This window comes from Gorilla gorilla, chromosome 10, assembly GCF_029281585.2.
Source record: "Gorilla gorilla gorilla isolate KB3781 chromosome 10, NHGRI_mGorGor1-v2.1_pri, whole genome shotgun sequence".
NCBI classification, from domain to species: Eukaryota; Metazoa; Chordata; class Mammalia; order Primates; family Hominidae; genus Gorilla; species Gorilla gorilla.
The window spans coordinates 50,504,645-50,520,081 of record NC_073234.2 but is presented as its reverse complement, the minus strand read 5'-3'; the positions used below and the strand labels follow the sequence as shown (position 1 = coordinate 50,520,081).

At 39.4% G+C, this 15,437-nt stretch overlaps 1 protein-coding gene across 5 annotated transcripts in view; it reads left to right on the top strand.

Annotated features, from left to right (window-relative positions):
- The window catches only part of ATF1 (activating transcription factor 1), a 58,032-nt gene extending 51,815 nt beyond the window's left edge, over window positions 1–6,217 (top strand). For all 5 annotated transcript variants that reach the window (XM_019039452.4, XM_031001129.3, XM_019039453.4 and 2 more), the window contains one exon: window positions 4,562–6,217. In XM_019039452.4, the coding sequence (XP_018894997.1) occupies window positions 4,562–4,706 (145 nt within the window). In that variant the 3' untranslated portion in view covers window positions 4,707–6,217. The remainder of the gene's footprint in view (window positions 1–4,561) is intronic.
- Window positions 6,218–15,437: the final 9,220 nt, after the last annotated feature.

The following is a 15,437-nucleotide window of genomic DNA, read 5'->3' as shown; positions in this document are numbered from 1 at the left end:
AGCCGAGATTGTGCCACTGCACTCCAGCCTGGGCAACAGAGTGAGACTGTGTCTCAAAAAAAAAAAAAAAAAAAAATTTAACTGTAAAACAGCCTCAAGGCAGCCCCTACAGGAGGTATTCCAGAAGAAGGCATTGTTATCATAGGAGATAACAGCTCCCTGTGTGTTATTGCCCCTAAAGACCTTCCAGTGGGATAAGGTATGGAGGTGCAAGACAGTGATACTGATGATCCTGACCCTAGGCTAGTTAGCCTAGGCTAATGTTGGTGTTGGTGTCTTAATTTTTAACAAAAAAGTTCAAAAAGTAGAAAAGTTATATTTGGTTTTTGTGATTTTTTTTTTTTAAGACAAGGTCTCACTGTGTCACCCACACTGGAGTGCAGTGGCACAATCTTGGCTTACTGCAACCTCTGCCTCCTGGGCTCAAGTGATCCTCCCAGCTCGGCCTCCCAAGTAGCTGAGACTACAGATGCATACCACCACACCCAGCTAATTCTTTTTTTTTTTTTTTTGTAGAGGTGGGGTTTTGCCATGTTGCTGAGGCTGGTCTCAGACCTGGGCTCAAGTGACCCATCCACCTGCCTCAGCCTCCCAAAGTGCTGGGATTACAGGCATGAACCACTGCACCCAGCCCCCCAAAATTTAAAATTAGCTAGTACAACCACTATGAAAACCAGTATGGAGACTTCTCAAAAAATGAAAAATAGAAATCTACCCAAAGGAAAAGAAATCAATATATCAAAGGGATACCTGTACTCATAAGTTTACTTGCAGCACTATTCACGCACAATAGCTAATAGAATCAACTATGTGTCCATCAGTGGATAAATGGATAAGAAAGAATTAAATCATGTTGTTTGCAGCAACATGGATGGAATTGAAGGTCAGTATCTTAAGTGAAATAAGCCAGGCACAAAAAGAAAAAATATCACATTCTCACTTATATGTGGGAGCTAAAATATTTGAACACATGGAAGTAGAGAGTGGAAAAATAGGGCTGGGTGTGGTGGCTTATGCCTGTAATCCCAGAACTTTGGGAGGCCAAGGCGGGAGGATCACTTGAGCCTAGGAGTTCAATGCAAGCCTGGGCAACATACCCATTGCTATAAAAGATAAAAAATTAGCCAGGCATGGTGGCGTGTGCCTAAAATCCCAGCTACTCGGGAGGCTGAGGTGGGAGGATTGCTTGAGCCCAGGGGGTTGAGGCAGCATGATCGCACCACTGCACTTCAGCCTGGGCAACAGAGCAAGACCCTATCTCAAGAAAAAAGAGAGAATGGAAAAATAGGTAACAGAGACTGGGAATGGTGAGGGGCAAGGAGGAGGATGAAGAGAGTTAAAGGGTACAAACCCATACACAGTAAGAGAAAAGGAATAAATTCAGTGTTTTATAGCAGAGTAGGATGACCACCCTTAACAAAAACCTATTAATACTCAGGTGATGGACACCCTGAATCCCCTGACTTGATCGCTACACATTATATACATGTAACAAATTTTCTCATGTGCTCCATAAATATGCACAGAAACATTTTAATGGAAAAAAACATACAGGCCAGGCGTGGTGGCTCACACATGTAATCCCAACATTTTCGGAGGCCAAGGCAGGAGGATCACTTGAGCCCAGGAGTTTGAGACCAGCCTGGGCAACATAGGGAGACCCCATCTCTAAAAAAAATTTAAAACATTAGCTAGATGTGGTAGAGGCCGGAGAATCACTTGAACCTGGAGGCAGAGGTTGCAGTGAGCCATGATCACGCCATTGTACTTCAGCCTGGGCAACAGAGCAAGACTCTGTCTCAAAAATAAAACAAACAAAAAAAAACACACAAGTAGTTAATAATCATATAAAAGACTACTCAGCCTTATTAGTAATCAAAGAAATACACATTAATGCTACACACTTAGATACCCTTTATACCCACCCAATTGGCAAAAATTTTAAAGTCTAACCAAGAGTTGGCAAGGATTTGGAACAATGGTCAGGAATTCATAGATACTACTATAGGAGTGTAAATTGATGCAGCCATTTTGGAAATTAGGCCTTATCTTGTACAGTTGACGTGGGTATACTCTGTGACCCAGCTGTTTTAGTCTGTGTGACTGAGAGGAACTTGCAGGAAGTATGTATAAGAATTTTCATAGCAGCAAAAAATCAGGAAACAACCTCAAGATTCATTGATAACAGAATAGGTACATATTGAGCCTAAACATAAAAATGGGGGGAAAAAAGAATAGGTACATAAATTGTGACTGTATTTATACAATGGAATGTTTATTTGTAATGACTGAATGAATAATCATTTCAACACGAATAAATCTTAGAAAAACTGAGTGAAAAAAAGCAAGTTGCAACAGAATACACAAAGTATGATATTTTATAATTTCAGAAAATAAATGATAGCAGTTTTAGGGTCATATACGTATATACTACAACTATAAAAATAAGAAATGAGATGTCACATGGCAAAAATTATAAAGTGGTAATACTGTCATTGGGCATATAAGGAAAAGGGTACCTCACATACATTACTGAGGGAAGTACGGAGTTTTATGGTATCTACTTGTATGTGACAAAAGATACCATAAAGAAACTTAAAAATAAGTCTGTTAACTGGGAAAAATATCTGCAACTTTTATATAAAGAGAAAGAATTACGAGATGTATAGATTATATAAAGATTTATTTCTGTAAATAAGAGACCTAACAGAAGGAAACTGGTCTGTGAAAGATGGCCTTGTAAACATGAAATTATTCCAAACTTTGTGCATAATGAGGGAAATATTAAAGCAGTGAGGTTCACTTTTTGTCAGCCGCTAGACTGACAACCATTTTAAAATGTTCATAACAGGCACTCTCATGTACTGCCCCTGGGAATGTAAATGGTACAAATACTCTGGAGGACAATCTGGCATTTTTTCCCTTTTTTCTTTCTGGTTTGACTCTGGGATTTTTTTCCTTCCTTTTTTCCCCCCTTATTTCTCTGTACTTCAATGAATATAAATTGGCACTATCTCTTGACTTTAAGTGAATATAGCTTGTGATCCTTCAAGAAATACATGTGTAGAAATACACATAAAGAATGGAGGCTGAGTGGGGGCTCATGCCCATAATCCCAACACCATGACCAGGAGTGAGACCAGCCTAGGCAACATATTGAGACCTCATCTCTACAAAAATAAAATTAGCTGGTGTGGTGGTGTACACCTGTAGTCCCAGCTACTTGAGAGGCTGAAGTGGGGATATCTTGAGTCCAGGAGGTCAAGGCTGCAATGAGCTGTGATTGTGCCACTGCACTCAGCCTGGGTGACAGAGTGAGACCCTGTCTCAAAACAAAAGAAGAAAAAAGAAAAAGAATGTTTACTGGAAACCACTTAAAACAAATAAACAAACAGAGCTTAAAGGTAAAAATAAAGTCTTTTTGTGAGGGGAAAGATTTTGTACAGTCCTTTTAAAAGTAAAGATGTGTACTAAAAAGCAAGTTGCAAATAGTATCTACATATATAGCATAAAAATCTTAAAATAGTACTGTTTCTTTCTTTCTTTTTCTGAGACAGAGTCTTGCTCTGTTGCCCAGGGTGGAGTGCAGTGGCGTGATCTTGGCTCACTGCAACCTCCACCTCCCAGCTTCAAGTGATCCTCCTGTGTCAGACTCCCAAGTAGCTGGGATTACAGGCATGTGCCGCCACAGCTAATTTTTGTATTTTTAGTAGAGATGGGGTTTTGCCATGTTGGCCAGGCTGGTCTCGAACTCCTGACCTCAGGTGATCTGCCCGCCTTGGCCTCTTAAAGTGCTGGGATTACAGGCATGAGCCACCATGCCTGGCCAATACTTCCGATTTCTATATGTATATAAACTTACATATGACTTCACAGAAATGTTTTAAGAGGACATGCACAGAACTGAGTATTTGCTCAAGCATTGTTTGTAATTTGAACTTAAATAAAAGAAGTCATGTGTCAGAAGTTAACCAGAGGACGAATAATTTCACTCTTTGGTATTTATTCAAGAGAAATGAAACCTTTCTACAAAAAGACTGGCACAAAAACACACCTATGCAGCTAACCCTAGAAACAATGCAAGAGACTGGATACACAAATGGTGGTTATATTCATACAGTGAACTATGTCCAGCAGTGTGAAGGAACAAACCCCCATGCAGCAACATGGATGAACCTCAGATGGGCTGAGTGAAGGACAAGACACCAGAGTACGTAGTGTATGACACTCTTACATGAGGTTCTATAATAGGAAAAAAACTAATCTCTGGTGATAAAAATCAAAACGATAGTTGCTTGGAAGGGGGCTGACCAGGAAGGGGCATGAGGGAACTTTCTGGGACAGTGGGAATGTTCTGTTGTCTTGACAGAGGTGTGGGTTATACAGGTATACACAATTGCCAAAACTGACTGAATTCTACACTTAAGATCTATGTATTCACTGTGTGTAGATGATACTTTAAAGAGAAAAAAAGGTGACCACGGAAAATTACTGAAGAACATTTACCATTTAAAGAATGTGAAGTTTTTTCTAACATTGTTTTTTTAATGCTCATATTTAGAGAAGCTGCTCGAGAATGTCGCAGAAAGAAGAAAGAATATGTGAAATGCCTGGAAAACCGAGTTGCAGTCCTGGAAAATCAAAATAAAACTCTAATAGAAGAGTTAAAAACTTTGAAGGATCTTTATTCCAATAAAAGTGTTTGATTCCTAAGAAAGAAAATATTTCTGTGGACATGCATAAAAATTAAATGGATTTCTTAGTGGAGTTTTATAAATTAAAAGGTCAAAACTGAAGCTTTTTATTTAGGCTTTTCCAAATCAAGGATAAATATCTTACGCACGATATCTAGTGACAGAGGAGAAAGTGGAAAATGACCTCAAGGAAGCTACGGGCACAACTGGAAGCTTTGTAGAAATAATTAAACATATTCAAGGAGCAAGAAATGAACTTTCAGCAGTCTAAATTTTCTAAATAACCAATAGTTGCCAATCTAAAATGGCAGAGAAGATGAAATTTGATAAACTGAATTTTTAAAAAAAATCCATTTACCCTACAGGTTTGCATTTCTGTTTGCTGAAATTTACCTTTTTTTAGTTATATATATATATATGTGTGTGTGTGTGTGTGTAATTTCTGCCAATAAATTCTAAATTACAAAGGTAAGAGAAAACCTAGTACATTACTAAATATATAAAGTATGTGTTCTGATTATGTATACTTGTTCTAGTGTCAAGTCTTTTTAAGTGGGTTTTTAAAAGTTTGTTTATTGGACTTGAATGGATTTTTGAGACTAGATTAATTATTTTTGAGGTCTTATCCTAAAAGGCATCTAAGGTACATGAATGGAGTATGGTGATTTTATAACATTTTTTATCAGAATGGAAAAAGAACTGTTTAAAAGTTTGATACTTTTAAATAGTTGGTTTTTTTGCTTACTCTGGTAATGATTTTCTACAAATACATAATAAATTTTTTTTGATTCTATATTCTGTATGCAGTTGAATATCCATTACTTATTCTGCTGTGCTTTAATAGAATGGAATGTTTACAGGCCCTTAAAATATTATTTTTTAAAAACCTTCTGAAGATACATACCAAAGTTTTTCCAAGAAGATTTTATAATCAATTTAATAATGTAAGGTTTATCAGATTCTATAATAGTATAGTTATTAAGGCAATTTTATGTTAGAGACTATTTTGTAATGTAGTGAATGGTACCTTTATAAGAAAAGTGACTGCCAATATATTTTTATAGCTGATCTTTATAAATTCTAATGTTTTAAATGATTATTTTAAATGTTTATATAGTTTAGTAAAATTTGCATCTCAAAGTATCGTTTTTATATTATGGGACATTTTCAGATTGGCTAATATTTGCATTGTAAATTTTGTATGCAGTTTATCTAAAATTCAGAAATACTGTCAGTACACCAGTGTTTAACATCTATATTCCAATTTGTATACAGTTTAAAATTGTACTGCAAAACTATTGTGTGCTCTTACACAGTATGTATCATATTGTTGTCTGTGAAATTAAAGGACATTTGATAGTCTACTGAATGTAAAATATAATGCTTGGTATATGAATGATAAGCTTGCTCCTGGCCATGCTGTTAATTATCCTAATGCTATGTAGAAATCGTTACTTAACTGATACATTTGTGTTTGACCCTCCTGATGAAATTTCTCATTAAAAGGGTCTTTTAAAATGGGACTCTGTTGACTTGGCAGCACTTTATGAAAAGAAAAAAAAGTTTGATCGCCAGGGGGATTACTTATATCACTTACTACCTTGTGTAAAGCCAGAATCTCAAACTGGTGGCCCGTTAGGCCTAAGAATATGAGGAGGTATGAGGTCACTGGGTTATGTCAAAAGACTGTTTCAACAGATAATATATTATGGGTAGACACCATGCTTGTTTACAACAGAGGTAGCCTAGCTCTTAGTGCCTTAACAGCTGGACATCTGCAAATATTTGTAAACTCTGCTGCCTTCAGACTTCTGGTGTAGGGCCTTGCTAACTAGACCCAGTTACTTACTCTAGCTGTATGAAACAGGTCAGGGCAAACCATTAATGGTTCCATAAATGCATAACAAATTATTTTCCTGGGTGTTTTTCTAATTGGAATCCAATGTGGGGCTTATCAAATTTTTAAGTGATTATAGTCTAAACATGAAATTAGACTTCCAAAATGCAAAAGACTAATCAAATTATTTCCTTAGTTCAACTTGCTATTTTACTTATCAATTTACTCATTTATATATTATATTGATAGAAATAGATTATTGTCCACAAACACATATAGGGCATATAAGATATTCCTTTAATATTATTGAACAGAGCAGGAAGAATGGGCATTTGTTAGCATTTTGGAATTCTTACTGTATTTATTCATTCAGCAATTATTATATTGCAACTACTAGGTTAAACCTGCATTCTTCTCCAGTTAAAATATGAGGTCACAGTAGTGATATAAAAATGTGTATTAGGCCAGGCGGGTGGCTCACACCTGTAGTCCCAGCACTTTGGGAGGCTGAGGCATTGGGATTGTGTGGCACCAGGAGTTTGGGACTAACATGGGCAACATGGTGAAACCCTGCCTCTACAAAATGTGCAAAAATTAGCTGGGCAAGGTGGCAGGAACCTGTAGTCTCAGCTACTCGGGAGGCTGAGGTAGGAGGATAGCTTAAGCCCAGGAGGTCGAGGCTACTGTGAGCTGTGATTGCACAACTGCACACCAGCCTAGATGAGAGAGCAAGACCATGTCTCAAAAAATGTGTATTATGGCTTGGAATTATATAATGAGTTGTCATGATGGCAGTTCAAATTCCCACAAAAGATGCTATAAAGTTGATAAAAAGTGAATTAGACTAAGGGCTTGACAGCTACTTTAAAGGAAAAATCACAGGTTATAGTAAAACAAAAATAATTTCATAGCTTTACGAAGTACATCAAAACCTAATCATAATAATCATTACATTATTTACTCTGTTTTACAAAGTAGAGTTTTTTTTGTCATTTGTTTGTTGTTTTTTTGAGACAGAGTCTCGCTCTATCACCCAGGCTGGAGTGCAGTGTCCCACTCTTGGCTCACTGCAACCTCCGCCTCCTGGGTTCAAGCAATTCTGCCTCAGCCTCCCAAGTAGCTGGGATTACAGGCGTGTGTCACCACGCCAAGCTAATTTTTGTATTTTTAGTGGAGACAGGGCTTCATCATGTTGGCCAGGCTGATCTCGAACTCCTGACCTCAACTGATCCGCCCACCTCGGCCTCCCAAAGTGCTGTGATTACAGGTGTGAGCCACCTCGCCTGGCCTGTTTTTAATAAGTACTGTTTGTTTTACTATGAAAGTGAAGGAACGCATACCTCAAGGTAGTAGAATTCAGAAGGCTGTTCTAGGAGAGTTCGGCAGGAATTTTTGAGAGACAGTCATTTGGAGGAGGTTTAGGCCATTTAACACCCCCTCCTCCTGGAGACACAGTCTTGCTCTGCTCTGTTGCCCAGACTGGAGTGCAGTGGCGCAATCTTGGCTCACTGCAACCTCCATCTCCCAGGCTCAAGTGATTCTCCTGCCTCAGCCTCCCAAGTAGCTGGGGTTTATAGGCCTGTGCCACCACACCCGGCTAATTTTTGTAGTTTTTAGTAGAGGTGAGGTTTCTCATGTTGGCCAGGCTAGTCTCGAACTCCTGGCCTCAAGTGATCCACCCACCTCGGCCTCCCAAAGTGCTGGGATTATAGGCATGAGCCACTGTGCCTGCCATCCCCTCCTCCCACTTTTGAGAGAGAGATTCTGATAGCCATCTCCCTTTATTGGTGTAAATTTTTTTGTAGCAGACATAGGTAGGCATTAGAGACTGTATCTCTCTGCCATTGCGTGGTTGAGATCCTTTTCCTCTCTATAGAGGAAATATATAAATATAAATATATGTGTGTGTATATATATATATATATATATATTTTTCTTTTTTTTTGAGGTGGAGTCTCACTCTGTCGCCCAGGCTGAAGTGCAGTGGCACGATCTTGGCTCACTGTAATCTCTGCCTCCCGAGTTCAAGCGATTCTCCTGCCTCAGCCTCTCGAGCATCTGGGATTACAGACGTGCGCAACCATGCCTGTCTAATTTTTGTATTTTTATTAGAGACGGTTCTGCCATGTTGGCCAGGCTAGTCTCGACCTCCTGACCTCAGGCGATCTTGGCTGGGAATACAGGCGTGAGCCACTGTGCCTGGCCTTCCCTCAATATTGATAGGGTTACATGCAGCAGTTTGCTGCCTTCAGTAAGTGTATATAACAATTTTTAACTGGTAAATTATGTATCAATCTAAAATTGTTTTAAGTCCAGGGTTCCCTATGTACATAATATACATAGTCATGTAATTTCCTTAATATCTAAAATTTATTGAGTGCTTAGGTGCCAGGAAATGTGTTCAGGTAATGCTAAAGTAATGTCATTCATTCATTCATCAGATACTTATCGAAGGCCTTTTCTATTCCAAGCATTACTAGGAAAAAAGTGAACGAAGCCGTGTTACAGCTCGTGTTGAACTTAGGTCTTAATGTCATCCTTGAGACTGGTATTTGCCTAAGGTTGTATAAGCATTATTAAGGGATCTAAGATTTAAACCCAATTTCTAACTGCCCACTCTAAAATATTAATAGTAGTCCCTCCCCAATACCCCTAACACAACCGTTATTAAACTCTAGGAGGAGACTGTCTAATTTTGTGCTCTCCTATCTCCCCACAGCCTAGGAAACTATCCCCACAGTCTAGTCTAGTTCACTGGAGGGCTTCATAATGCAGATGCTCCTTTACTGTTTTATTGTTTGTGGTTTTTGTTGTTGTTGTTGTTGTTGTTTTTGTTTATTTGAGACGGAGCTTTGCTCTTGTTGCCCAGGCTGGAGTGCAATGGCGTGATCTCAGCTCACTGCAACCTCCGCCTCCCGGGTTCAAATGATTCTCCTGCCTCAGCCCCCAGAGTAGCTGGGATTACAGGCACGTGCCACCACGCCTGGCTAATTTTTGTATTTTTAGTAGAGATGGGGTTTCACCTTGGTCAGGCTGTTCTCGAACTCGTGACCTCAGGTGACCCACCCGCCTTGGTCTCCCAAAGTGCTGGGATTACAGGTGTGCACGCCTGACCTCCTCTACTGTTAATGATGGAGTTATATCCTGATAAACCCATGGTAAGTTGAAAGTATTGTAAATTAAAAATTCATTTAATACACCTAACCTAGCAAACATCATAGCTTAGCCTGGCCTACCTTAAACGTGCTCAGAATGCTTAGATTACCCTATAGGTAAATCATCTGGCAACACAGTAGACTGCAGAGTAACAGTTGTTAACCCTCCTGATCACATGGCTGACTGGGAGCTGCGGCTCTCTGCCACTGCCCAGCATTGCCAGAGTATTATACTGAATATCACCAGCCCAGGAAAAGATCAAAATTTGAAGCATGTTTTCTAATGAATGAGTATCGTTTTCACACCATCATAAAGTCAAAAAATTGTAAGTTGAACCATTGTAAGTTGGGAACTTTGTTAAATCAATGAAGGTCTGAGTTCAAACTCACTAAGGTACAGACAGGTTTGAAACTTTGCCCAAGGTTACACAGTAAATAAGAAAACCAGGGTTCATACCTAGGTCTGATAAACTCCAAAGTTGTTTTAACTATCAGAATATACCTTCCTTTTTACATGTGGTGTGGAAGAGTCTGAAAAACTTTATTCCATTGTGTCATAACCTATTATGAAAGACTTTAAAGGTTTTATTTAAATGTGTCCACTAGATGGCAGCCCTCCATTTTAAAATCACAGAAGTTTTACACATTGATTTACATAGCTCTAATTCCAAAATTACTTTTTTTTTCGTTTTTTTTTTTTTTTTTTTGAGACATGGTCTTGCCATGTTGCCCAGGTTGACCTTGAACTAGTGAGCTCAAGCAGTCCACCTACCTTGGCCTCCCAAAGTGCTGAGATTAGAGGCATGAGCCACCACTCCCAGCCCAGTCCCTGTTTTAATATTTACACAGATCCATAAATAATGCATGCTGGATTGCAGTATTTTTTTTAGAAGTTTATAAATGGTACCTTAATACTGTATCATTCCATAAATGAAAGATCAAGTAGACCAGAGGAAATTTAGTGAGGAATGTAGGTATGGTGATTTAATAATTAATTTTGGAACAAAATGATCAAAGTTTTGCCCAACTGACAGCTCTTAGAATTTAATGCCACATCTGGGGAAAAGGCTTGCCAATTTTTTTTTTTTAATTCAGAAAAGCTGCAAATAACATAGGCTAAGTTTACAAAACATTTAAACGAAAACTGCCTTAGAGTTCTTAGCAATAAATTTTTTAAAAGGAAAAGGCCACATCTTGCCAGCTGTAATCAAAGATAATCAAAATAAATGGAATTTCTATGAATTAACTATGTACTAAGTATTGTGGTAGGTGAAGGATGCCAAATACATATGAACCATGGTTTTTCACGAGCTCAAACTCTGCTTCTGGAGATGACAAAAGAGAACAAAAGGGCCCTCAACTTTTCACTTTATCATTGTGCACAAACACCTAGAATTCTATACCCAGTAAAAACACTCATCAATCCAAAAGAAGACAAGAAAGGAGAGAAAAAGAAAGAAACAGGTGGGACAAACAGCCCAAAATAAGATGGTAGAAATCAATCCATATGTATCAATAATCATAATAAATGTAAACAAACTGGGCATTTTAGTTAAATGACAAAGATTGTCAGGTTGAATTAGGAAATAATATCTAACTATATGTTGCTTATAAGAGGTAAATCTAAAATATAAGGAAACAGCAGGGCTGAAGACTTGGTACTTTAAGTAAAAACATGGAAAAAGTTATACCAAATATTAGCCAAAAGCAAGCTGGCATAACTATATTGAACAAGATAGACTTTAAAGCAAAAATAATTACTTGGGACAAAATCAGCCACTAAAAAAAATAAAAGATTCAGGTCTGGCGTCATGGCTCACACCTGTAATCATAGCACTTTGGGAGGCCGAGGTGGGCGGATCACCTGAGGTCAGGAGTTCGAGACCAGCCTGACCAATATAATGAAACCCCATCTCTACTAAAACAATAAATAAATAAAAATTAAAAATACAAAAATTAGGCAGGCATGGTGGCATATGCCTGTAATCCCAGCTACTCTGGAGGCTGAGACAGGAGAATTGCTTGAACCCAGGAGGCAGAGGTTGCAGTGAGCCGAGATCATGCCATTGCATTCCAGCCTGGACAACAAGAGTGAAACTGCCTCAAAAAAAAAAAAATTTAAAAATAAAAATAAAAGATTCAATTAACCTAGAAGATAAAACACATCTAAACTTCAGCGCACCTAATACAGGACCTGGATGTTAAGCAAAATAAAGAAATATGAGAAATTTCTTTAAAACCACAATCTTAGTAGATTTTTAACATAGGTCTCTTATAATTGATATAAAAGGCAGGAAAATATCAGTAAAGATGGGGAGTTGAACAATGAGTAAACTTGACCTAATAGATTTACTGAATTTCATCAATTGTAAGGCACCACTGATTGTAAGGCACACTATTATTTTAAATACCACTAAGAAAAACCACTGCCAAGTAAACTATGCCATTGTCATTGTGGTACGATGCATGCTGATTCCAGAGATGTTTAAATGTGATCTGTGTGCACCTATAATCAATGAAATTCAAGGCAGAATACACTACACAACTTCAGATAGTTCTTTTCAAACATCAGTGTTTATGAAAACATACCACATATTGGACAATAAAGTAAGTCTCAACAAATAATTTTCAAAGGATTGGTTTCACAGAGACCATATCCCACCGATTTATATGTGTTTATCCTTTCAACAAAATCATACTATCTTGATTACTGGAGCTTTATAAAAAGTCTTGAAGTCCAGTCATGTAAGTTCTTTAAATTTTGTTGTTTTTAAAAAAATTATCTTGGCTATTCTAGTTCCTTTGTCTTTTTATATAAATTTTAGAATCAGCTTGTCTATATTCACAAAAAAAAAGCCTGCTGGGATTTTGATTAGAATTGCTTTAAACCTATGTACAATTTGGGAAGAACTGGTATCTTAACAATATTGAGTGTTTCCCATGAACACAATCTCTCTCTCTCATTTAGTTTATTTGGTGAGGTCATGTGTTCCTGGATGGTGTTGATGCTTGCAGATGTTCTTTGCTATCTGGGCATTGAAGAGTTAGGTATTTATTGTAGTCTTCACAGTCTGGGCTTGTTTGTGCCCTTCCTTCTTGGTAAGGCTTTCTAGATATTTGAAGGGACTTGGACCCCAAGCACAATAACGCTGCGGTTTTTGTAGGCTTATAGAGGTACCGCCTTGGTAGTCTTCGATAAGATCGGGAAGAATTCTCTGGATTACCAGGCAGACTCTTGTTCTCCTCCCTTACTTTCTCCCAAACACACAGAGTCTGTCTCTCTGTGCTGAGGCATCTGGAACTGGGGGTGTGGTGATGCAAGCACCTCTGTGACCACCACCACTGGAACTGCACTGGGTCAGCCCTGATGCCAGCACAGCATTGGACTTTGCCCAAGGCCCTTCCCTTCAAAGTAGCAAGTTTCCCTAAGCCCAGGTGTGTCCAGAGATGCTGTCTGGGAGCCAGGGATTGGAGTAAAAAACTTTAGCAATTTACCTGATGTCCTATTCTACTGTGGCTAAGCTGGTACTCAAACCACAATACAAAGTCCTTCCCACTCTTCCCTCCATTTTCCACAGGCAACGGAGCCTCTCCCTGTGGCCACCACCACCACTGGCCCATGGGTGGTTCTGCCAGGCCACTGCCGATGTTTGCTTAAAGCCCAAGGTCTCTTCTGTCAGCTTGTGGTCAATGCTGCCAGGTCTGGGACTCACCCTTCAGGGCAGTGGGTCCCCCTTTGGCCCAGGACAGGTCCAGAAATGCTATCCAAGAGCCTAGCCCTGGATTCAGGGAACCCCAAGAGCTTGCTTGTTGCTCTAGCCTACTGTGGCCGAGCTGGTACCTCGGGTGCAAGAAAAAGTCCCCTTTGCTTTCCCCTCTACTTTTCTCAAACACAAGGAGTCTTTCACCATAGCCACCACAGCTGGGAATGTGCTGGGTCTCCCTTGAAGCCAGCATGTTTCTTTAGTCAGCAGGTGATAAATCCTGCCAAGATTGGATCCTTCTCTTCAAGGCAGCAGGTTCCCTTTTGGCTCAGGGTGTGTCTAGAAATCTTGTCTGGGAGCTCAGGCCTAAATGGAGGCCTCATGACTCTGCCCAGTGCCCTATCCTTCTGTGACTGAGCTGGTATCCAAGATGCAAGACAAAGTCCTCTTTACTCTCCGCTCTCCTCTCCTTAAGCAAAGGAAGGACTCACTTTCGTTGCTATGAGATGTACTGCCTGGGGCTGGGGGAGGGATGGTGCTAGCCCTCCCTTAGCTGTGCCAGCTGGTGTCACCTGAGGTCATGTGCCACCCTAGTTCACTGTCTCTAAGCCCAGCCTAGCACTAGGGGTTGCCTAGGAATTGCAGTCCTTGTGTCCTAGACTGCCTTTCAAGTATACCTGGGACTCCAGAGCACTACAGCCCGCGGTGGTGAGGCTTGCTGTGAAACTCAAATTCCAACTGCTGGGATGGGCAATTTTTCCTAGCCCCGGCTAGGGCTGGTCCAAATGCCCCCTCTATGCATGGGCAGTGGTTCCACTCTCACAGGTCAGCACTGAGTTCAGTGTAAAGTCACTATCACTCCCCAAAGCACACAGATGCTCTCTGTGCACTGCAAGGCCACTGCCAGGGGACTCTGGAGGGGTGTTAGACTCAAGATTGTCTCTCCTGCCCTCCTTAATGCCTCTTTTGGCAATGCGAAGTTAAAACCAGGTACTGTGACTGCTCACCCAATTTTTATTTCTTGTGACAGTGCTTTTCTGTGTGCAGTTAGTTGTTAAATTTGGTGCTCCAGTGGATGGGAGATGAACAGTTTAGGCTTCTATTCTGCCATCTTGCTCTGTGCCTCTCTCCATTTATTTAGATCTTTGAGACAGGGTCTCACTCTGTCACTCAGGCTGGAGTGCAGTGGTGCCATCACAGCTCACTGCAGCCTCAACCTCCCCAGCCTCAAGCATTCCTCCTACCTCAGCCTCCCAAGTAGCTGAGACTACAGGCACGTGTCACCACACCCAGCTAATGTTTTTGTATTTTGTAGAGATACGGTTTCAGCATGTTCCTCAGGCTGGTCTCGAACTTCTGGGCTCAAGTGATCTGCCTGCCTTGGCCTCCTGAAGTGCTGGGATTATAGGTATGAGCTACCTGCCTGGCCTTATTTTCTAATATTGAACCACCAGTCTTGTATTCTCAGAATAACCACTACTTGGTCATGATATATTATCCTTTTATATAATGCTGGACTTAATCTGCAATATTTTATTGAAGATTTTTGCATCCCTCTTCATAAAGGATATTTTTCTACAGTCTTCTGTCCTTGTAATGTCTTTGATTTTTGGTATTAATGTAATGCTGGCTTCATTTAATGAGTTGCTATTAAATAATTATAATTCATATTAAAGTATAATAGTGTGATTTTTAAAAGATCTTATGTTTTCAAAATAAGTATTAAAATACTTATATTATTCTTAGATTTTCTTATCAAATTTACTTTTATTAATAAAAGTTATATTACTTATATATGTATACAAACGGTTAGTGAAAAAAAAACATTGTTGTCCCTTTCCCAGTGTACAGGAGCACACAAAACATACCTCGGTGATATTCTGCAACAATGACCCATGCTGGTGTAGAATTCTCACTTTTTAGTAGAACCTTTAAAAACTCAAGTGAGCTGTACGACACCTTCATTGCTTTAACTCCAGTGAACCATGGAGTTATAAAGAAGCTAGGGTTCTTTGTGGTTCTTCAATGCCAAAAATAAAGTTGGAAA